At 43.0% G+C, this 24,132-nt stretch overlaps 1 protein-coding gene across 2 annotated transcripts in view; it reads left to right on the top strand.

Annotated features, from left to right (window-relative positions):
- The window catches only part of OTUD7A (OTU deubiquitinase 7A), a 1,097,633-nt gene that overhangs the window by 849,838 nt on the left and 223,663 nt on the right, over nucleotides 1–24,132 (top strand). For both annotated transcript variants that reach the window (XM_069222100.1, XM_069222099.1), the window contains exon 11: nucleotides 601–713. In XM_069222100.1, the coding sequence (XP_069078201.1) occupies nucleotides 601–713 (113 nt within the window). The remainder of the gene's footprint in view (nucleotides 1–600; nucleotides 714–24,132) is intronic.

Raw genomic sequence — 24,132 nt, 5'->3', positions numbered from 1 at the left:
CAAGTGAGATTGGTAAACTGATAAATTCATTTACAAAGGAGATCTGATTTAGCCTTCAATAGACCTTTCTTATAAGATTCCTTTTGTAATGTAAAGGCAGTAAAATCGGTCTTGAGTAGAATTTGAACCATTTTTACTCGAGTTGTCTGTAGACAAGTGTCTTTTGTTTAAGGTCCTCAAAGAATCATTTATTTTGGGTTTTATGGGTGAGTGATTGATGTGCGCCATTACTCCCAGCTGGATAATTCTTTATAAATGAGTATGAAATACAAATAATAAAATGTTTTATCTAAACACCAACATGTAGGGAGTAAATCTTGGACAATTAAATGGTTGGAATGAAAGGAAGCTGTATGTGGTGAGATTATGAATCCATGTCATCTGGTCGCCATTGTTTGAGACCTTTTTAAAAAAATTTTACAAATGATTCACTGCAAGTGAACCAAGTCTCCTACTTCCAGAATGCACCTATTGGGTGTAAAAAGTGCCACTACTCCAACCCTCTAGTGACATGGGGAAATAGGGTAACTGCTTTAGAATAGAGACATATTGTGTTGTTTGATCTGTATCACTGATTTGATTATCTGTCTTCTTTTGTAGTCTGGTTTGGTTTATACTGAAGAAGAGTGGGAACGAGAATGGAATGAACTCCTGAAACTTGCTTCAAGCGAGCCACGAACACACTTTAGCAAAAATGGTGGAGCAGGTGGTGGGTAAGTTTACATCCTTCGTTATTATTGCCTATGTAATTCTACATATTCATGCTACCATCACACTTCAAGCTCATTTCAGCAGGAGTTTCTTACTTCAGGAAAATATGAGACTCCTAAAGTCCTGAACACACAATTGAAGGCACAATTGAGAGTATCTTCCACATACTCATTCGTTCATTCATTTATTGACCGCTGAGAGCTTCACTGTACTGTCTTAGCTGAATATATCAACACTCACAATTGTACATGGAAAGGAAGCTTACTCATTGCCTTCAAAGTAAGCCTGACTGCTCTGTGCCAAGCTACCAGAGGGTGAGCACAGGATAACATGGGGTTTGCTTGTGCTGACAAGAATGACAAGAATTGTGGTTGCTGCTTGACCTCAGCTCGCGCCCTAGTCAACCTACAGCCCAATTACTCACATCAAGCATGGGCCTTCATCTCACATTTTACATTGTGTTGGTACCCTGAGTGCTGAGTTTGACACTGATCCTGATCCTTGAGAGCATGGGGTGAGGCAGTGTCCAGGCAATGGGTCAAAGTGACAGTAGTTCACAGGACCAGTACCAGGAAGAAGAATTGGACAAAGATGGTCACAAACACCAGAACATTTGCCATAATTTGTCAAAGAAACGTGTACACAAATGAAATAAATGAACCAAAGCAGTAAAAAAAACTGCTGCAGTCAATGAATCTATGACTGCTGGTGAACCTTGAATTTGCTAAGCTATAGTTTTGATCCCTTAATAGCATTGAACAACCAAGCACAGGGAGTAAATGGATCCTCTCTCTGGAAAATGTGAATGGATCTTACCTCGAAAGAATTTGAAAAAGAATGGGGCTAAAAAGTTCAATTTGCAGTGCTTTTAAAAGCATTGCTTTCAATCCATACGTTTAAATCCATTTCTGAAGTATCACTTATGAATTATTCCAACATTTCAGGATCTGACGAGGGTGACTGACCATGGTAGTTTGGTAAAGAGTCCAAGAAAAATATAACAAGACATGGATCCAATGAGTACACATTATAGCACAAATTCAAAATACATTGATTGAAGAGCCTTGGGGATTAATGCTGCTCTGAAGTAAAACTGGTGTATCCTTATTCTATGGGATCTGCCACAGTACTCTGTAACATTAGTACTGCACAGCCACAAAATATGTATGCACTTATGAGTATTGTGAGTGATCTATAGTATCACTGCAAGCACAACAGACAAATTGCATGAGAAGTAGTATATATCTGGCACAGTATGTCTGGAAAAATTAGTTCACATTAATGCAAAGAGAAATATATAGTATTAACCACTGTTGGTGAGAGATAATGCTTGTCATTGTTTATGCACCAGTCGCTGCTATTATAAGCCAGATAGCTGCTATCCTGTGCATCTTAATTCCTATATACATATTTTTATTGCTTAGTTTTATTGGGTGGTCAGTATGTCAGCTGTGCCTTTTAAAAAGAATTGGACAGTACTGAAATTAGCTAAAGCACTCTGTGGAACTAATCCTCAAAGCATTTCCCCAAATGTGATGTCACTTACAACTCTATAGTGTCATCTGAATAGGGTATGTTCTAGGGATGTGGCAAGCTGTTGTTGCCTGAGGTCCAATAAAGGAGTTTCTTACCTTGACGTGATGTGGAGCCTATTTTCCATGTGATACACTCCTCGATCAATTTCAATATTGCTTGTCATATATATTAGAATATGGTTCATTGTGACACCCTGTCAAGGGTGTAACTTAAAAAAGCCACGGCTGTCCCACTGTGCTAGTTTTGGTGTTCCAATATGACCAGTCCGCTCAGTGTGCCAGGAATCTTACTTAGGCCTTTGCGAAATTTGCATGCTTTTCTTTGTGTAAATTACACGTAATGCTCCAAACAATTATGTAAAATTATGTGAAAAGCCAGGCTGTCACTTTGCACTATTTTAAGCGCAAAATGCTTTCTCCATGCATTTTGGAAATTAAGACGCATTTTGCACTAAAAATTAGCAGAAATCACACAATGATGCGAACAGCAACTACTCCTGTTCTTATTGATTATTTTTTCCCCAGGCTCCAGTGATAGGATTTTTACGGGAATAGCATCTCAATTACACAATGTGGTGTAATGACCTAAGTGTAAATTCCAGAAATTACTTGAGTCTACCTTCGAAAAACAACATTTTACACAGGTTTAATGCTAATGTAGAGGAAGAGTTACTCAAATATGTCATTCATTTTCACTTCACCAGTAGTACTGTGGCTTTACCATGTAAAGGTGTATCTCCATGTAAGTAGTCACATGCTTTGTTTCTGTGTCGAGTTTGTGGGAACTAATGCCTGGTGGTGCTCATGTGGAAAGGGGAGGTGCTGAGGAGCACGAGAGTCCTAGGACCATGGGGCTTCAAGAATGGTAGCCCGAGATGACATGGTATCTCACGCTACTGGCCTTTTGTTACATTTTACCTACACCATCACAACAGTGTGCCCAGATATCAATAGAGAACTATCTAAATCTCAAACATTTATGGCTGTCCAGCAGTCGGCCTCTTCTTTTAAATGTTTCCTTTTAGAGAAGTAGTGTAGAGTTTTGCTTGTTTCTTCAAAGCTCCAATAATGTATTCCTTGTGCTGCTGAATGTCTTGCATCTGTCAGATTTCATTAGTTTGCTCAGCACTATAAGCGTAGAGCTTTGATCTTGTAGGAAGGTAATAATGAATTATAATCGCACAAAATGCAGCCTACTATAAGCTAAACATAAAGAGAGGATTAACAAGATGTGCTCAATCGTTCCCAGTTAGTTATTACAAACCTGCAAACTCTCTTTATATTTATACAGCAATAATCAGAACTGAAAGAAGGAAATAAAGCACATAAAATCTAGGTGACATTTAAATGGCAAGTTTCCATGAATTTCGGTAAATTGCCCACAAATACAAAAATGTGCCCAATTATATTTTTCCTCAAGTATAGGAAGCCTTCAGATAAACTCTGCACTGATGGATTTTTGATACTTAAACGTGTTTTTCTTCTTTAGACGTTAATTACCTAGCCTTTATTGTCCTGCATACAGTATCTACATTTCCAAGATGTCGACTTAGCATTTATTAATACACGATGGGAAAAATCAAGTACACCATGCAGAAGTATCATATTCAAAGTGAGATCAACTTTTTGCAGAAATGGCTTTTAGTATAGAAATCAAAAAACGACAGCTGAACAGGCTTTTACAAATATTTTAATTCATGGGGGCCTATTCACACAATGCATCTTGTAGTACATTTAATAGAACTACAATAATACTAATAAAGTACACAACATGCTATTCACAAACTTATGAGTGTAAATCTTCACCTCCACCTCTCCTATCTTTTATATTGGGGAGATCCTCACACTTGTAAGTGTGCTACTTAGTAGTAAATATGGGTCAGACCAGAGGAATGGCTGGAAAACGTGCAAACTTAATCCTAAATGGGTGGGTTTAAAGAGGAGTAGGGAGGGGTTTAAGGAGGGTTACAGGGGGCTATAGACAGGATTACAAATGGCTTTAAGGTGGGACATGCACCCACCCATAAAAGATTGGGGCCCAGACTTACGACCATTTGTTTTGCAACTCGCAATTTGCGATTCCTTTGTGAATCACAAATTGTGAGTCGCAAAACAAAATATGCAACCGTGTCTGAGACACTGTTAGCGATTTCCAGTTGGGTCGCAAGGGACCTGACACATTAATGTTAATGAGGCAGGTCGCAATTTGTGACCCATTTGGGAATGGCCGCATTCACAAGGATGGTGGCCTTCTGGGGTCAGCAGACCACCATGTCTGTGACTGCTTTTTAAGTAAAGCAGATTTTTTGTTTTTTTTAAACGCAGCTCGTTTTCCTTAAAGGAAAATAGGATGCATTTCAAAAATAAAAATGAAATGTTTCAGTTTTATTTTTTCAGAGTAGGCAGTGGCTGAAATTTTTTTAGCATCCCCATTCATAAAAAAGGGGAAGGGCCCCTTGGGGAACCCTTCCCGTTTGCGAATGGATTAACACCAATTTGAAGTTGATGTTAACTGCAATTGTTTTGCTACCGCATTCACGGTCACAAAACAATCAGGCATCCCCCTGCAGGTCACAATTAGAAAGGGATACCCTCGGGATGCCCCCTCTTAATTGCGAGTTACAAACCCTGTTTTGCGACTCGCGAAATAGGGATTTGTGTATAGGGAAGTGCTTTTTTTGATTGCAAACTGGCCGAATCCGTGAATCCGCCCGTTTGCGATCAACAAAAAGCTAAATACAAGTGACCCTAACCGCACTGCTATTAAAAAACTGCACCTCTAAAGTTTCTACAGCACAAAAGGGGCCCAAAGCAGTAGTAAACTATTACAGCTCAAGATTGGAGTAAGTCCAGCAGCACCACACATGTCAAATGACTGGTACTGCAACACCCTCCCATCGAAAATTATTGAAGTAGGGACTTAAAATAAATCCCCAGTGGAACTAATGTTACATTAAATAAAATTATTTACAATAGTGAACATATAAATTAATATAATTTAATGCAAAACATCTAAAAATTAAAAATATTTAATAAAATAAAGCTCATACTTGGGTATCAGCAGGGTGTGCATTTTGTGGTCTCATGATGAATTATATAAAGCTTGGAAATGTAATGTTAATCAGCTTAATAATAAATACTATATTTGCTTAAACATAAATTCCTAGACCAACACTTATGTATCGTTATATAGAATATAAACCCATCTGAACATTTTCAGCATAAGTTGAACTATTTAAATTAGACATTCACATGACTCTTGAAAACAAAATATGCGGTGTATTACAAAAAAACTATAGCCAGTAATTAATCAGCTTTTCCGTAGCTACATATGCCAGATTCCATCATACACATTGAAGCCCTTGTGAGGTCCGAGCGCTCAATTCTCCCTTTGCAAGAAATCATTATTCCTGTTTTTCCGGTTTCATATTTCATTCACCATCAGTTAATTATAAAGACATTATTTTGGAGACTCGCTGTTGGACCTGGCTTTTTGACAGGGTCATCCACAAACTTTTTGACTCCTTCCTCCTATTTTTTCTGACCTGTTGTTGTTGGCTTTTGAACTCTGGGCACTTTACCACTGCTAACCAGTGCTAAAGTGCATATGCTCTCTGTGTAAATTGTACTATTGATTGGTTTATCCATGATTGGCTATTTAATTTACTTGTAAGTCCCTAGGAGAGTGCACTATATGTGCCTAGGGCCTGTAGATTAAATGCTATACGTGGGCCTGCAGCACTGGTTGTGCCACCCACTTCAGTAGCCCCTTAACCTTGTCTCAGGCCTGCCATTGCAAGGCCTGTGTGTGCAGTTTCACTGCCACTTCGACTTGGCATTTAAAAGTACTTGCCAAGCCTAGAACTCCCCTTTTTCTACATATAAGTCACCCCTAATGTGTGCCCTACGTAACCCCTAGAGCAGGGTGCTGTGTGGGTAAAAGGCAGGACATGTACCTGTGTAGTTTATATGTCCTGGTAGTGTAAAACTCCTTAATTCGTTTTTACACTATTGTGAGGCCTGCTCCCTTCATAGGCTAACATTGGGGCTGCCCTCATACATTGTTGAAGTGGCAGCTGCTGATCTGAAAGGAGCAGGGAGGTCATATTTAGTATGGCCAGAATGGTAATACAAAATCCTGCTGACTGGTGAAGTCGGATTTAATATTACTATTCTAGAAATGCCACTTTTAGAAAGTGAGCATTTCTTTGCACTTAAATCTTTCTGTGCCTTTCAATCCACGTCTGGCTAGATTTAGTTGACAGCTCCTTGTGCATTCACTCAGACACACCCCAAACACAGGGTACTCAGCCTCACTTGCATACATCTGCATTTTGAATGGGTCTTCCTGGACTGGGAGGGTGGAGGGCCTGCCCTCACACAAAGGACTGCCACACCCCCTACTGGGACCCTGGCAGACAGGATTGAACTGAAAAGGGACCTGGTGCATTTCTTAGCAACTCTTTGAAGTCACCCCCACTTCAAAGGCACAATTTAGTATAAAATAGGGCCTCTGCCCTTCCTCATCAGACACTTGCTGGAGAAGAAACCTGAACCAGAACCTGCATCCTGCCAAGAAGAACTGCCTGGCTGCCTAAAGGACTCACCTGACTGCTTTCTCCAAAGGACTGCTGCCTTGCTGTTGCCCTGCTGCCTTGCTGAACTCTTGTCTGGCTGTAAAAGTGCTCTCCAAGGGCTTGGATAGAGCTTGCCTCCTGTTCCCTGAAGTCTCAGGACCAAAAAGACTTCTCTTTTTCATTTGGACTCTTCGTGCGCCGAAAATTTCGACGCACAGCTTGCTCCGCGGCGAGAAAATCGACGCACACTGACGCTGATCGACGCAGCGCCTTCGGGGCGGCCGGAACTTCGACGCACGGCCTCACAAGGACAACGCCGCCCGACTTCCAGAGGGGAAATCGACGCGACGCCTGCCATGAGAGTGAAACTTCTACGCACAGCCCCGCGAAATGACGCGCAGCCGGAAAACAAGCAGGAGAATCCGCGCACAGACCCCGGGACATCTGGTAATCCCGCGACCCACAGAAAGAGACTGTCCGCGTGCCGGAAAACAATGCCCGACTTCCCCGCGTAAAAAATAACAACACAAGTCCGTGTGTGTAGGGGAGAAATCGACGCACACACCATTTTTTCACGTCTATCTTCTTCTGCAGCCCTTTGCGGAGATTTTCCACCTTAAACCAGATACTTTGTGCTTGAAAGAGACTTTGTTTGCTTTTTAAAGACTTAAGACACTTTATATCACTTTTCAGTGATAAGAAGTGATATCTTTACAAATTCATATTGCATCTTTGATCGTTATTATCTGCAAATACCCAGATAAATATTATATATTTTTCTGAACATTGTGTGGTGTATTTTTGTGGTGCTATATTATGTTATTGTATGATTTATTGCACAAATGCTTTACACATTGCCTTCTAAGTTAAGCCTGACTTCTCGTGCCAAGCTACCAGACGGTGGGCACAGGATAATTTTGGATTGTGTGTGACTTACCCTGACTAGAGTGAGGGTTTTTGCTTGGACAGAGGGTAACCTGACTGCCAGCCAAAAACACAATTTCTAACACTCACTATTACATGGAACTGGTCCTCCCTTAATTCTGCAGCCAAGGTAATCCAAAATTAAATTAGATTTACCTGGCTACGTATGAAGTCAGCATTAAAAGCCAGCTACGGCGATTCTAACATACATTTTCAATTCAATTCAATTTAATATAGCTCTATTTGCATGTCTTTGTAATTTGGATATACTGTCAATGCTTTGGAGGTACACAGTTACTGTGATGTTGATTTACAGAGAACCATTTTCTTAACTAAGTTGTCGCAGACCTAAAGCTGTTCTGCTGCCTTTTCTACCATGTGTCTTACAAGTGAAGAATTCAGATTTTCTGTTTCTCTCTCAGTTTTGCGAAGCGGATTATCCTAAGGGAGAATGCATCGTAATAGTAGTTGCATTCCCTTTTCTACAAATGCCCCAATGAAGTGAAGTTTTAAATAGTATCTTTTTACAAAATGTTACCAAAGGACTACAGCTGTCTTACGTACACAGCTGTACTAAGATATATAAATGTACAATATACTACATAAGTACATATACAATGTGAAATAGCTTTGGCTCAGGTATAGCTATTAGGGGTCAATTAGTGCCAATTTCATCTGTATTGGGTAACTGTCCACCATTGTTGAAATGGCATTTGCATCATATAATTGATGGAAAATGTCAGTTATGTACTAGTCATCGGTGCAAAATTGATACAAAAATATACAGACTTGTCATTGCTGATGAAATGTACATGATCTTTGCCACAGACCGATGGTTTCAAGCTGAAAACAACCATCTTAAGCAAACCGGTCAGTTTAATATCTCCGTTTAATGATGGTTTTCAGGCAACACTGAGGCTTTGTTGATATGCTTTGATAGACACACACCGCTCTGTTTGCTGAGGTTGAAAAGGGCTGCTACTTTGAAAATGGATATGATATTAAGAAGCGAGCAAGGATGTAACACGTGTTTAAATCTTTTTAGATACAGGGACGCAGTGACTCGCGGAGGAAGCTTAACCCGGAGGCTGAGCCATTGGCCTGCCGTGCGAGGCTAATATCGTGCACTACAATCTTCAGACCTTCATATTGTATTAGCTTAAGAGCAAATCCTGCCCTGCAGACAGCGAAGGGCAACTGGAACACATCTATATCTGCTGCCAAACTCAATTATAAGTTCAGTGTCACTAAATCTGTGGAGGGAAGACACAATTTTCTCTTTATTACTATTCCCTCGTGGCAGACCTGTTGTAGAACAATTTACTCCCAGGATATCTTCAAAGTTCAGTCCCAGACTGATCTACATGCAAGTTGGGAAGTATCCAAGTTTGCAGACAAATAATGCTCTGGGTATGTTCACAGATTATAAAGTACACATGCAGTGATTTACAAAATGCTTGTCGGCGAGAGCGCCTTTCCAGAGGGTATGGCTGGATGTCACGCATCCTTTGTGCAACAAAGTGTGGCTCTGGCTACCCGCAGAGCCTGACTAGTGATCAAAACCAGGCATAGTAACAATATTCAAACTAGCCCCACACCGCGCCATGCATAGCAAATGAGCATGACCTTCTCCGGAGGTTTAATGGCAGGAAAGGTATAACCCAAAGAAAGTTAATTAAAAAAATTTGTATTTTACAGCACATTGATTCAAATTTATTGACTAAGCCTTTGGAGGAATGGATAATAAGAGACCTACTCTGCCCTAAAAGCAAACTTCTAGCTTACAGCTGAGAAGGATTCGTCTGGACTAAATGTCCACTGGGGCACTGGTTCCATGTCCAACCTGGTGGAACATCCCTGGACTGATAAGATACTTAGGGGCATATTTATACTCTGTTTGCGCCGGAATTGCATCGTTTTTTTTGACGCAATTCCAACGCAAAACTAACTCCATATTTATACTTTGGCGTTAGACGGGTCTAGCGCCAAAGTCCATGGAGTTTGCGTCATTTTTTTGCGTGGACACCTACTTTGCGTTAATGATATGCAAGGTAGGCGTTCCCGTCTAAAAAATTGACTCCGAGGCATGTGCGCCGTATTTACACTCCTGGGCAAAACTCACGCCCGGGAGTGGGCGGGTCAAAAAAAATGACGTCCAGCCGATTTTGCGCCGTTTTTTAGCGCCTGGACAAGGCAGGCGTTAAGGGACCTGTGGGCTCGGAAGGAGCCCAGAGGTGCCCTCCCATGCCCCCAGGGACACCCCCTGCCACCCTTGCCCACCCCAGGAGGACACCCAAGGATGGTGGGACCCATCCCAGGGACATTAAGGTAAGTTCAGGTAAGTATTTATTTTTTATTTTTTTGTGGCATAGGGGGGCCTGATTTGTGCCCCCCTACATGCCACTATGCCCAATGACCATGCCCAGGGGACAGAAGTCCCCTGGGCATGGCCATTGGGCAAGGGGGCATGACTCCTGTCTTTGCTAAGACAGGAGTCATTTCAATGGGGGTTGGGAGTCGGAAAAAATGGCGCAAATCGGGTTGAGGCGAAAAATTTGCCTCAGCCTGACTTGCCCCATTTTTTGGAGCCCAAGCTCCATATTCCCCTATGCCGGCGCTGCCTGGTGTACGTCATTTTTTTTCACGCACACCAGGCAGCGCCGGCGGCTAACGCCGGCTAACGTCATTGAATAAATACGGCACCCGCATGGCGCTTCAGAATGGCGTTAGCCGGCGCTAATTTTTTTGACGCAAAACTGCGTTAGCGCAGTTTTGCGTCAAAAAGTATAAATATGGCCCTTAATGAACAAAACACAACTATGAACTATTTAGTGCAAGATAAACTGCTAGTATTTCAGAATTCCAGGTGCACACAGACCAACACACAAAGGCACCTATGCACTTAGGCAACACATAAAGAGGGTTCCAAATTCATAAATCATAAATACAAATGAATGCTCTCCCAGGTACCCAGAGCACACATGCAGTCTGTTATGGTTTGATCTTGTTGTGAGGTCTGTAGAATGCTGTGATGTCACCTAGAATATCTTTGTGGTGCTTGAATGCAGTAGAGTCGATTGGAGATGAGGTCCAGCTGCCTGGCTCTGTTACAGTCTACCTCTGGATGAATAAACAACTATTGGTACCAACATACTCCACTTCTTCAGGAGCAGACATAACGTAATAAGTGGTGTATGAGAGCAGCCTGTGCAGGGGACAGGCATAACTACCACCCACCGCGGATGATTTAACTACCAGGCAGTAATAAGGATTACCAGTGACATTTTGAGAGGTTGGGGATCGCATTTCTAAAGGAAGTGTGACATCAAGACCAAACATTTAGGATATTTAGCAATCACAATTGAAAGTGTGCAGACCGTGGTCAGGGAGTGGAAGCTGCTGGTGATGCTATGGCAATGGGAACAGGCTAGGCTAGTGGGAAAAAGCTCCTCTTACTCACTTGGGTGAGTTGTCAGATAACGTAAATAAAACCAAATGTGTATGTGGTACACAGGAACTTTTGCTACCGATAATCGTGAACGCTCTCAGCAAATCGCAATTTGGGTGGGGTCTGCTGAGTGATGTTTTCAATGAGTAATGTAAAAGCTTGAAGGGATAAAGTAGGTAACGCTTTTCCATAATGATGTACTGGAGGATTGGAAGAAAAGGGCAGAAAGTATGAAGGTGTAAATTGAGTGTTAGAAATGGGGTTTCTGGTTGGCTAGGGTATGCACCTCAGCCAGGCAGAACTTACCCACTCTAGTCAGGGCAAGGTAGTTACACGTCCAAGATAACCCCTGCTCACCCCCTTGGTAGCTTGACACGAGCAGTCAGGCTTAACCCGGAGGCAATGTGTAAAGCATTTGCACAACACATGTGACGCAACATCCCCACCACAAAGGAAACACAACACCAGATTATATGAAAATATACTGTATTGTACACAACGCAATTATCAGACCAAACATCACATATCAGTACTATCCTGCTACCTTAGCAGTTGTCAGAACGTTACACATTAGTTACTCTGCAAATTAGCAGTAGTCACACATAACACATAGGTTACTCAGTATTCTGAAACATAAGCAGTAGTCAGGAAACACTTTATCACATTAGAACACCTGTCATAAGAATATCAGAAAACGCCCATAGTAGGAACATTAGAAAAGCTATGGCAAGTTAGGGAAACATATTAGCAAGTCATGCCCATAAAAGGAACATTTGCATATGCACACAAAAACATCATAAAACAGGTAGGCAATATATAATGCAATAAAGTCTCTAATAAGCACTCCTGATATATATTGTCACTTTGAAATACCTGGTAGATGATAGAGGCACCTCCAGTGCCTAAGAAACAGAAACAAGGGGGCCCCGGCGCTCCCTGCGCAAAACGGGGGCCTCGTGATACTGTAGAGGGAGAGGGGCAGCACGCACCCTCCCCGATCCTTATTGGGTCCCTCCTGGGGACTCGTGATCTTTAGGGCCCCCCCTCGGGCCTCAACCGGCCCTCTCACACAGGGAGGCACAATAACGTGCTCCGAGGTCCAGCCACAAAAGGGGGGGGCCCAGTGTCAACCGGGGCCCCCTGGTGCAGTAGGGACCCTCACCTCGGGTCCGTACTGCCGGGCACATTGGTGGTGTGGGGTGAGGGGGGGTGACTACAGCCAGCCCCGCCTCGCTCCTAGAGCTGGAGACCGCGCGTCCCGGGTCTCTGTACACCGAGGGAGCCGCCTAACTCAAGGCGCCACCCGGCCTTGGGCGCAGAGGGCTCCGGTAGGGAGATCCTCCCGTCTTCCTTCTGTACCTCGTTAGCGAGGTGCAGCACTCGACCCGGGCTGCGGCGGTGATTCACGGAAGATGGGGCTTGCCCGAGCCCCGGGGGCACCACAACATTGGACCACCTTTCTCCACCTGTTCCTCGTGCCCCGGGGGCACACCAGGCAGCGCGTTTCAATGCGCTCGTCGTTCTCCTTACACTCGGGTCGCGGCGGTGATTAATAAGGGGAGAAGAGCTCGCAAGGCACAAGAGCTGATCTCCCACCAGTGCTCTGGAGGCGTTTAACTCCACGTTCAGCAGAGCGCTCCACAGACATGGATGCAAGGCAGAGAACAAGTGCTTTCCATGCGCTTTGAGGAACAGAGGCAAGACACCAGCAGCACTCCTTGGGCTAGGAATGGATGCAGGGGTCAAGGGCCACAGCACCCTGCCCCTGGGGAGCAGAGCTTTAAGAAAAGGTCCTCAGGTGGAGGGCCCAGCAACAGGCCAGCACAAGGGGAAGGCAGCAAGTGGCAAGTCCTTCACAGTGACCAAGCAGGTCACAGGTCAGCACAGCAGCAGCAGTCCATGGCGGTTCCTGGTGAGTCCTTTCAGCCTTTGGTGTCCAGTTCCAAGATGATTCCAAGAGTCTCCAAATTGTGGGGAAACTTCCCCTGTACTTATAGTCAGTTCTTACAGTGTTTTACAATGGTAGGGAGAGGAGGTTCCAGCCAGTTACAACTGGTTCTGGGAGTGCCCCCTCTCTCCTTTCAGCACAGGCTCCAAACATCAGTGGGGGGTTAACGACCCTATTGTGTGAGGCCAGGGCACAGCCTTTACAAATGTAGGTGTGCCCGGCCTCTCCCTTCTCTCAGCCCAGGAAGACTATTCAGTATGTAGATGCACTTCTGTGACACCTCCACCCTCCCTTTGTACAGGCTGTCTGAAAAGTATGCACAAAGCCCCAACTGTCACTCTGCCCAGACGTGGATTGGAGTCAAGCTGCAAAACACCAGAGTCATAAGTACAGATAAATGTGCACTTTCTAGAAGTGGCATTTCTGTGATAGTAATAAAAAATACACCCACACCATTAAGCAGTATTTATTATCACCATCACAACCATACCAAACACGCCTACGCTACCCCTCATAAATCAGACAATACACCTTACACATAAGGCAGGGCATTTCTAATGCAATCCTATGAGAAGGCAGCACTCACAGCAGTGAGAGACCAAGTTAGGCTGTTTGTCACTACCAGGACAGGCCATGCAATATGGCACATGTCCTGCCTTTCTACATACATGGCACCCTGCCCATAGGGCTGCCTAGGGCGTACCTTAGGGGTGACTTACATGTAGTAAAAGGGGAGTTCTGGGCCTGGCAAGTAAATTTAGATGCCAGGTCCCTGTGGCAGAAAACTGCGCACATAGGCTCTGGGCTAGCAGGCCTGAGACAGGTTTAAAAGTCTACTTCAGTGGGTGGCGCAAGCAGCGCTGCAGGCCCACTAGTAGTATTTAATTTACAGGCCCTGGGTATAGAGATACCACTGTACAAGGGACTTATAGGTAAATTAAATATGCCAATTAGGTATAAGCCAATCATACCAACTTTAGATGGGAGAGCACCTGCACTTTAGCACTGGTCAGCAGTGATAAAGTGCTCAGAGTCCTAGACCCAACAGCGAGAGGTCAGAAAAACCATGAGGAAGGAGGCAAAAAGACTGGGGATGACCCTGCGTAAGGCAAAAAGTCCAACATTGAGGTTTTGAAAAAAAAAACTGGAAAATGGTAGTCTTACAGTTTAGAGTAAAATAATCCATTTATAAGTAAACAAGCTGTCTCATTTGGTGCAAACCATCTCATTTAAAGGAATATGTCCTATAATGGATTTGCCAGAGTCAATAGTTAAGGCATCTCTTCCAGAGGACGTGGATTAACTTTGTTCTTTTCTTAGATTTCCCCAATATTATTCAAATTTAATCAGACCTTTCTCAGCATTCCACATAGCTAAGAACACAAATGAAAAAATGAGCGAAATGTGTAGCCTGACGAACGCTAGTGTTACTTTGATGCTACCAAGTACCTAGGGGTAAGATGTTCATCTTAGGGCATTTTGGTGTGCATAGGAAGATTGTATTGATGATGGATTCTAGTTTGCGGGGTGTAAGTGTGAGCTTAGCCAGATGGATAATGATGGGCATATGTTGGTGGTGTTTGCCTCGCATTTTTTTAAAGGCACTAAGTTATTGAGTGGGAAGTTGTTGAGTCTGTCGTGCATCCCAATACCCACTGTGTTCTTAAGCGATTGTAATGTGAACATTGGAATGTGTTCAGCATTCCGAGATCAGCAGTTGCTTCCTGAGCCTTGGTGTTGCTGGTCAATAAAACTTGCCTTATACCACAAGAGTTGTCTTCCTTTTCAAAGAAGATGATTGGCAACATCGAGGGACCGGGCCTGTGTCTGGATTGTTCGCTGATCTCCAGGCTGCCTAGAGAGTCATAAAGGCCACCCTGACAGAGCAGAGACTGCCTGAAGAGTCGCAGAGGCCTCCTGGAGAATTGCAAAGACCACTGGGGAGATTCACCATTCCATGCCACACTGAACACTGGTGATGTGCCGGTAAGCACGCCACTGTCTCGTCTATGCCTACCAGGCCCCAGCACCATTTCTGACAGCACTGCTTATGGACGCTGATTTGTCTGCAAGCCCCACCTCCTTTGGAAACAGACGTGCATCATATATGCGGCTATTGTGAAAGATTCCAATCCAATCTAATCGGAATTTGTAGAGCTCACTACTCACCCGTAAGGGTCTCAAGGCACTGGGAATCTTTTCCAAAGGAACATGCTTTCCCCCTGATGCTTACCCCACATGTCATCTTTGGCTGCCATATTAGTAGGTTGGGAACCTACTACAAAAATCTGGATTACTGTATGTTTGCACAGCCCATCCTGTACTTTATAGATACTTCATCAGAAGCACCATTATGTGATGTATTTAGTCTCAGGCATCCTTAGGGAGGGCAACATCAATGTTAACCTGCATTCTGCTGCAATATTCCTGTGAAACTTGGCCTGTTTATAGTGATAGGCACACATGGACCCTTTTAAGGTTAGCTCTGTTACAAATTGTATGACAAATATAATGTGCACAATACGGTTATTCCCCATTTGTCTTGTTTAGGCAGCAACTCAGCAGTGGGAAGGGTATGCCCAGACGTGGGTCCCGTGCTCACTGTGCCACTGGATTCAAGCTAGCCTGGCTGATGAAGGATGATACCATAAAACCAGTCCCAGGATGCTTGTTTCCGGTCCAGGTAGGACCTGGCCTGGCAGTTCGGGCTGGACTGTTACCATGAGGAACAAGGTCAAGACTGATTTGCATATGGCTGGGTCCAAACTGGGGTGGCATGGTGAGCAAAAGAACAATGGATTAAACCAAGATCTGTGACTGGGGGTGAGTGTTTGCATTGTTGAGCACTCCGTCCTTATCCTTTTGTGTTGCTAAAGTTGCCCTAAGTGGGAAGGGTATGCCCAGACGTGGGTCCCGTGCTCACTGTGCCACTGGATTCAAGCTAGCCTGGCTGATGAAGGGAGATACCCTGAAACCGGTCCCAGGATGCTTGTTTCCAGTCCAGGGAGGACCTGGCCTAGCAGTTCAGGCTGGACTGTTCTCATGAGGAACAGGGTCAAGACTGATTTGCATATGGCTGGGTCCAAACTGGGGTGGCATGGTGAGCAAAAGAACGATGGATTAAACCCAGATCTGTGACTGGGGGTGAGTGTTTGCATTGTTCAGCACTTTGTCCATCATCCTTTTGTGTTGCAAAAGCAACTCAGCATTGCCTGATATTAAATTTGTTAAAGGGTAATCGTGGTGTACCATGGAGATAATTTCGCCACCACTGTCGTTTTTATCAGTTCCAGGCACACTTCCATTGAATTGGAAACAGTGACATGAAGCATTTGAGGCTTACCTGGAGACCATTGATGGGAATACATTCACTTCAAAGAAAAAAAGCTGTATTGATATATAACCTAGGTGCTTAAGGCAGAAGTATCATTAAAACATTTCCTGTGAAAACTGTATGTGTCGCCACTTGGGGTGACTGTATCGGAACTGGGGAGGACTGAGATGGTGAGGTAGTTAATGAATACTCCTCCATCATTTGGTCTCTGAACAAAAGGTTTAATCCTAAGAAGAATGTGGTATTGCAACAGCACAAATTCCTGCAGCGTTTGTAAGCACCTTGGGAGAATATCAATGACATAGTAGCTGTGTTACACACACTGGCTGTTACATGCAATTACCATGATCTTAAGGATAAGATCATATGGGACCAGTTTGAAAAAACTAATGACAGAATAATTCAGGAAATGTCATCTACAGAAGATCCCTGTTTAGAAGCAGCACTAGCCATTGCAAGGAGCATAGAACATTCTGAACACTATATGAAGAAAATAGGAGGGAGAGCATCTGCACAGGAGGTCAATCAACTAGTCAAACAAGCGGACAAAGGGAATGTAAAAGTTGTCTCTGACAAACCTTGCATGGTCAATGGGCATGAGAATGTTAAAATGGCCTGTGAACGTGTTGATGTGTCATGCTTCAGATGTGGGAGAAAATCACACACAAGCAGTGAGAAGAATTGCCAGGTGTAAACACAAATGTTTCAAATGTGGAAAAATAGGTCATTTTGCTACAAGTGTGTAAGTCATATTAAGGTAAAAAAGATTATTCATAGGTCAATGACCTACTTGTAAAGACCATCGAGGAGGGCATCTACGAGGATGTTGAGAGTATGATATCGATCTTATCACCATCAGATCACAGTGGCAAGATCGTACAGCTATCATCTATTTGTCTGTTTGTGACGCCTCTAGTTTGTGACATTACTATACATTAAAGTAAAAGTGAAGGTTGATTCTGGTTCGTCAATCACATTGATTGGTGAAACTGAATTTGTCAAATTGAACATTCCATGTCTGGGTGATTCACATGTTTAAGATTTGTGCGTATGGTGGTAAAAAGGTATTAGGTGAATTTGAAGCAACTCTTGGTTTTGATAGCAGGGCATCCATTGGCACTATATTTGTGGCCAAAGAGGGTTCTAACCTGTTGGGGTGGAATGAGCAAGGAGATCTGGACATAATTTTCAAGCATAACCATCCTGAATTAGTTTTGTCCAATTATGTAACAGTGAGGTGTGCAATGTGAATGAATGCATGTTGGTTAGCATGTATCCGGGGGCCTTTAAGGACAATCTCAGGAAGTTGAAAGGACTTAAACATCAAATGGTGCTAGAGATAAAGTCCATACCTAGAGTGCATAAGGTGAGCCATGCACCCATCAGTTTAAGGGAAGAGCTCAAGTCTGAGTTAGACAAGTTATGCAAGTTAGATATCATTGAACCAATCGAGGATTCAATGTGGCTGGCCCCAGTTGTTCTAGCACACAAATTGGATACAACTGTACGATTGTGCATTGATTTGCATGACCTGACTTCCAACATCTGGGTCGTTCGTCAGCCACTTCCAAATATCAACAAATTGTTGTCCACACTAAAAGGTGCCACAGTGTTTACTGCACTTGACATGTCGGCTTCTTCTCATCAAGTGGAGTTGTGTGAAGAGTCAAGGCACTTGACTTCCTTCATGATGCCAGAAGGGGCTTTCAGTTACAAACGTATGCCATTTGGTTTGGCTCCAGTGTCATCCTTATTTCAGAGATTGATGAACAATTAATTCTGTTTCAATGGTGTGGATTATTAAGGGCATTGTGTTGAGTAAGGGGATTAAGCCAAGATAAAAATATTTAGAACAATTGAGGAAGTGTCTGTGCCTAGTGACAAGCATCCATTCAGGTCTTTCCTGGGTTTGGTTGATTATTACGCCAACCGTATGGAAATTTTGTCAATAAGACTGCATGTTTGCATGAACTATTGAAGAAAAGTGTAAAGTATGTGTGAAGTGGCAAATGTCAAAATGTTTTTGACCTAATCAAAAGTAAAATAGTTTCTGCTTGACCTCTTAAGCCGTTTTACACTCATATGTTGTGGCTCATGATACCAGTAACCATGGCCTCAGGGCAGTTTTAATGCAAAAGAGAGGTGATGGTAAAGAGGAAATCATTGCTTTTGCATCTAGCATACTTCATGGTGGTGGGCCAACTTATCCCACCATCGAAAAAAATGAAGCTCTTGGATTGTGGTGGGGGATTGAATGTTTTATGAACTTCATGTGGGGTAACCAGTTCATCCTCCACACTGATCACAAGCCACTGGTGGAGCTGTTCAATACGGGCAATAGAGAAAGAGCCCAGCATTGTAAAGTGGCAGAACCGTATGCAAGAATATTAATACAAATTACAGTATGTTTCAGGATTTCATAATTTTGCTGCTGATTGTTTGTCATGTTTATCTATGGATGCCGATGTGAGAGAGGAAGTGGATGGAGATGATGATTTGCAATTTGTGTGTTCTGTTAATCTGGTTAGTGGTGGGGTATTGTCATAAGAGGAGTAACATGCAGCTCTCAGTTAGGATAAAGTGCTACATGGTGTTATTAGGTATGTTACTAGTCATTGGCCTTACTTGTATAGCATGAATGAGGCGTTAATCCCATTTAAGAGGTTTGCCAATGAACTATCAATCATTAAAATAATTTAATTGAGGTGAGAGCAATTGGTGCTGCCCGAGAGTGTGAGGTCTAAGGTTCTTGAACTTGTTCATGAAGGGCATGTAGGTATGCAGACAATGAGGTGTAGGATCAGAGAGGATTTTTGGTGGCCTGGGTGTAGAGGAATCCGTGAAACATTTTGTGTGGGAGCGTAGTACATGTGTTCTAAGTGACAAGTCACGTGTTACTGGACCCAGTGGTCAGAAATGGGGTGCCATGGCATAAGTTGGCGTTTGATGAGTCTGAACCTTTCAGGTTTCTAGGAAATGTGCCCAAGTATGCCCTGATATCGAACATTTACATGTCTAAGAGGACTAAATTAAACTTTGCCAATAGTGTCAATTCAAGCGTGATTATTGTTGAATAATAGATATCCTCTGCACACTAATACGTTTAAGATTTTAAAGTCACATATAATACCATACAGTAAGGATGCATTGAAACTTGTATGTAAGTAAACTCATTTTTTTTTGGTGTTTTGTGTAAATCCTTGACAGCAGCTGGGTGTCAGTTGATATTTTCCAGGAAGTTTTCATTAGAGAAGGGTTTTCCAAAGAGTTGGTAATGGACAATGGTACTCAATTGGAGTCCAGAGAAAAGAGTGATTTTCTTGCGACAAATGGTATCAGGCATTTCAGAACCTCATTGTATCATCCCTGCAGTAATGGTCTTGTTGAAAGAGTCAAAAGAGGAATTAAAGACCAACTACAGCTAGTGTTAATCAATGGACTGTATTGCGAAGAGGTGATCAAGGACATGTGGACTGTGAGAACAACTCATTAGTACAGGAATGTCTCCCTTTTTCTTGTTGAGGGGTAGAGTTATGAATACCCATTTAAACAGGGAATGGATGTGGAGGAAGAGTGTATTGTGAGAAGGTGGGAAGTGCGTTGGATGTGGGAAGTCATGTACAGGAAAATGATAACAATAAGAGTGATGACAATACCAGGAGGGAAGTTAGTGTCCATGTTGGAGATTTTTTGAGAGTTCTGATTCTTTGCCACATTCAAATGGTTCAGTCCAGATTTGCATAGTCGATGTTGGTAAGAGGGGTAAAGGATCACATAGTCTGTTATAAGATGGGAACTAAAGGGCCCAAGAGGTCAGCACAGTCTACGAGCATTTGTGATGGTTGGCCTACCTAAGTGAGGAGGAATTTGTTACCTAAAAAAGTTTATGATTTCATGATGAATAGGGAAAATGTTTTGCATTGTCTTGTCCAGTGTCCTTTTTGGACAATATTATGAACTGTATATTGTTAATTTTGTACTCCCCTTACGTTTGTTTCATGCATATCTTAGATAGTCCTTTCCTTTTTCCCTTGCGTTTTCCCTTTTCCTCTTCCCTTATTTATTTTTCCTTATTAGTCATGAAGATGGGAAATCATTGTGTAACATAATGCCCTCTTGTTGTTTTGTTTTGATTTTGTAAGGGGATATGTTGGGTCTGTCGTGCTGGCATTCCAATGTCTGCTGTATTCTTGAGCCATTGAAATGAAAGCATTGGAACATGTTCAGCATTCTGAGATCAACAGATGCTGCCTGTGTATGGGTGTTGCAGGTCAGTAGAACTTAACTTATTCCCAAAAATTTGTCTTCCTTTTCAGAAGTGTGGCCTGTACTTGGGCTACTCAACACTTAGGTAATTCCTTTCAAGAATATCATCGATTGTTTAGAGAAGAAAATTGTCCTTTAATGGGTTCTCTTGTAAAAGGAGTGATAGAGCTACTCCCAAGGTTAGCAGATGGATGAAAGGTTTTGGGAAATTCAGTTTCTCTGTGGAACATTGAACAAACAAGGCAATGACTGATTTTCTTTCCAGATTGCCTATTGTGGATCAAAGTGTTGTTGATGAAACTCATGTTATGCAAAGGTGTGAGTGAGCTGCAGAGAAGAAAAAATGGAAGGATGTCAACCTTGAAGATGTGGTAATTAACGGTGTGGGAAGTTGTGTAAGGGTGGCCTACTTGTAGTACCTTGTGAAAGCGTTTGGAATGTTAGAGAAGCATTGTGCATACATGATGTGCAGTTATGAAGGTGTGACAGGTGGATTCCTCCTATTAGAGTGAGGGCGAAATATTAATTTGACTAATGACCATCATTTAGGGATTAATTTAACAAAGACTTGTGTTAGAGAAAATTAATTGAATAGTGGAAGTATTGTGTGTGATAGTAAACATGTCATAGTAAACATGAGGTGGCAAACTCCTTTGTCATCACTGGAGATTGCTGTGAAGCCATGGTGTAGGTTAGGCATGAACTTCATAGGACTCTATACCTTTTTGCAACAATTAGTGACATTGGTCATTCTGATGGTTGATCATACGACAGAGTGGATCTGTACCAAATGTGTAACATATTGGAATTATTGAAGGATGGATGTGCATGTGAAGGCAATGCTAAATCATAACAACTGACAATTGTATATAGTGTGTGTCAGTTGAAATGCAGAATTTAATCTGAGCACTGGCTATTACACAACTTAGAACTTCCCTTATGGTATGTGTTAGACTTGGCATCCTTGACGTGGTCTCCCCTAACTTTTTGCCTCAGTTTCCCAGGTTGTTAATGTGTGCTGGACTCTGTTTTTGCTGTTTTTGTTACTCTGGGCGCTATACCACTCCTTTTCAGTGCTAAAGTGCAAGTGCTCCTATGTGAAATGGATGTGTAATTGACTTTTCATGATTGGCATATTTGATTTACTAGTAAGTCCCTAGTACAGTGCACTAGAGGTGCCCAGGGCATGTAATGCTACTAGTGGGCCTGCAGCACTGGTTGTGCCACCCACATTAGTAGCCCTGTAAACATGGCTCCGACCTGCCACTGCAGTGTCTGTGAGTGCAGTTTTAAACTGCCAATTCAAATTGGCAAGTATACCCCAGGCCTAAACCTTCCCTTTTTATACCTGTAAGTCACCCCTAAGGTAGGCCTTAGGTAGCCCCATGGGCAGGGTGCATTGTATGTAAGAGGTGGGACATGTACTTGTGTGTTTTACATGTCCCAACAGTGAAATACCGCCAAATTCGGATTTCACTGTTGCAGGGCCTATCTCTCTCATAGGTTAATAAGGGGGCTGCCTTTAATATCATTAAAGTGCAAATTCCCTTTGGGAGCAGATAGAAATGTGGTGTTTAGGGTCTCTGGGCTCACAATTTAAAAATACATATTTTAGTAAAGTTGGTTTTTAGATTGTGTGTTTGAAAATGCCACTTTTAGAAAGTAGGCATTTTCTTGCTTAAACCATTCTGTGACTCTGCCTGTTTGTGGATCCCCTTTCTGGGTCAGTTTGACAGTTGGGCTGTTTGCACTTTTCTCTAGACAGTGACACAAAGGGAGCTGGGGTGTAGCCTGCATATCCTGATGTTCCATCTGTGCTGGGAGGGATGGGAGGAGTGATCACTCACATCTGAAATGGCTGTGCCTGCCCAAACACAATGCAGTCTCCAACCCCCTGGTGTGTGTTGGGGGCCTGGCCTGGGCAAGGCAGGATCTCACAAACAAGAGAGAGTTTCCTTTGAAGTAGGCCTACTTCAAAGGTAGAAAGGGCTATGAGAAGAGCACCCAACCCCCCTGAAAATTAGATCACTTCTGGAATCAAGAGGAACCTCTGCCAAGGAGAAGAGCTGAAGAGCTGAGGAGAAGTGCTGCCCCTGCCTATGACTGTGCTTTGTGGAGCTATCCTGCAGTTGCTGCTTCTGCCTCTGAAAGGGGACAAAGACTGGACTTTGTTGTGCATTCCTGCTTGAGAAGAATCTCCAAGGACTGAGCTTGCCTCCTTTCTGATGTCTCATGCCCATGGCACTATCGGAATGCAGACAGTGCACATTCCTAGGGTGCTTGTGTGCTATCATATTGGCCTTGGTTCCCCTAAAGGAGCCGAGACCAATACCATAGCACTGCTCCCACCCGGAACGTCTTAATACAATCAGTCCGGTCAGTCCAATGGGAACATTGTAATAAGACTCAGGGGGACACTGCTGCATTGACAGTGGCATAACCCCCACGGCATTGGCAGTCTGTGATGGGACTGCCAATGTCGTAATGAGCCCCTTGGAGTGGAATGAACATTATGCAGCCAATCACAATGCAAGCTCAGAGGAACCTGTTCAGGTGCAACACGATGAAATTCATGCAAAGTGCAAAGGAGACTGGAAGAGAGAGGTTTCAATCAGTGACTCTATTGTAGGAATAAAATTAGGTTGCTGAACAGAAGTGAACAAGGGTGGAATAGTAAGTGTTGGTCAGGGAAAGTTTCAGGGAAGTGAAAGCACGACAGGTGTTATGACATTAGCCCTAGAGTCACCTCTGACGAGGCCATCACAACACTGCATCACCCTTCTGCGAGCAGCAGGTAAGAATTGTGGAGAAAGGGAGTTAACCACACAGCTTAAAACATGTAGCTCTCAATCCACTAACAAACCACAGCCCTGACTGAAGCCATGCATCACATAGAAATGTAAATGTATGGCTATATGTTACAATCTGGCATCTGGTGGACTCAACCTCAAAACCTATACATGTAAATTCATATAAGGCAATCAGATCTTGAGATTTTGATTTTCTGTTTTAGTTTTCAATGCTTGAGGTATGGAATGATCTGTGTCTTTTTGAGGCAAGGTACAATAATGTAGCAATGGATACTTCTGGGCTGGATCCATTCATACCGCCATTTCTCCATTTGTGTATGACACAGCAGCAAAGTAGGCCACATCGTGTTTGACATATTCAGCCATTTCTAGATTTTAGCCAACAGAGATTTAAGCTAGGACTTGGTAGTTTGCCTTTGGAATTACAAATATGAATATGAAAATGATAACATGGAAAATGCTTTATACCAAAAGCTCATTACTGGCTGAAGGTATCATACATCACATAGGGCCACTTGGAAGTTTTCTTTTTTGATGTGTTACGTTTGATCAACTCCTGGAGAAGTGGAGTACAGCAAT

The sequence above is a fragment of the Pleurodeles waltl genome, chromosome 3_1 (assembly GCF_031143425.1).
Source record: "Pleurodeles waltl isolate 20211129_DDA chromosome 3_1, aPleWal1.hap1.20221129, whole genome shotgun sequence".
NCBI classification, from domain to species: Eukaryota; Metazoa; Chordata; class Amphibia; order Caudata; family Salamandridae; genus Pleurodeles; species Pleurodeles waltl.
This window is presented reverse-complemented; position numbering and strand designations above follow the sequence as displayed.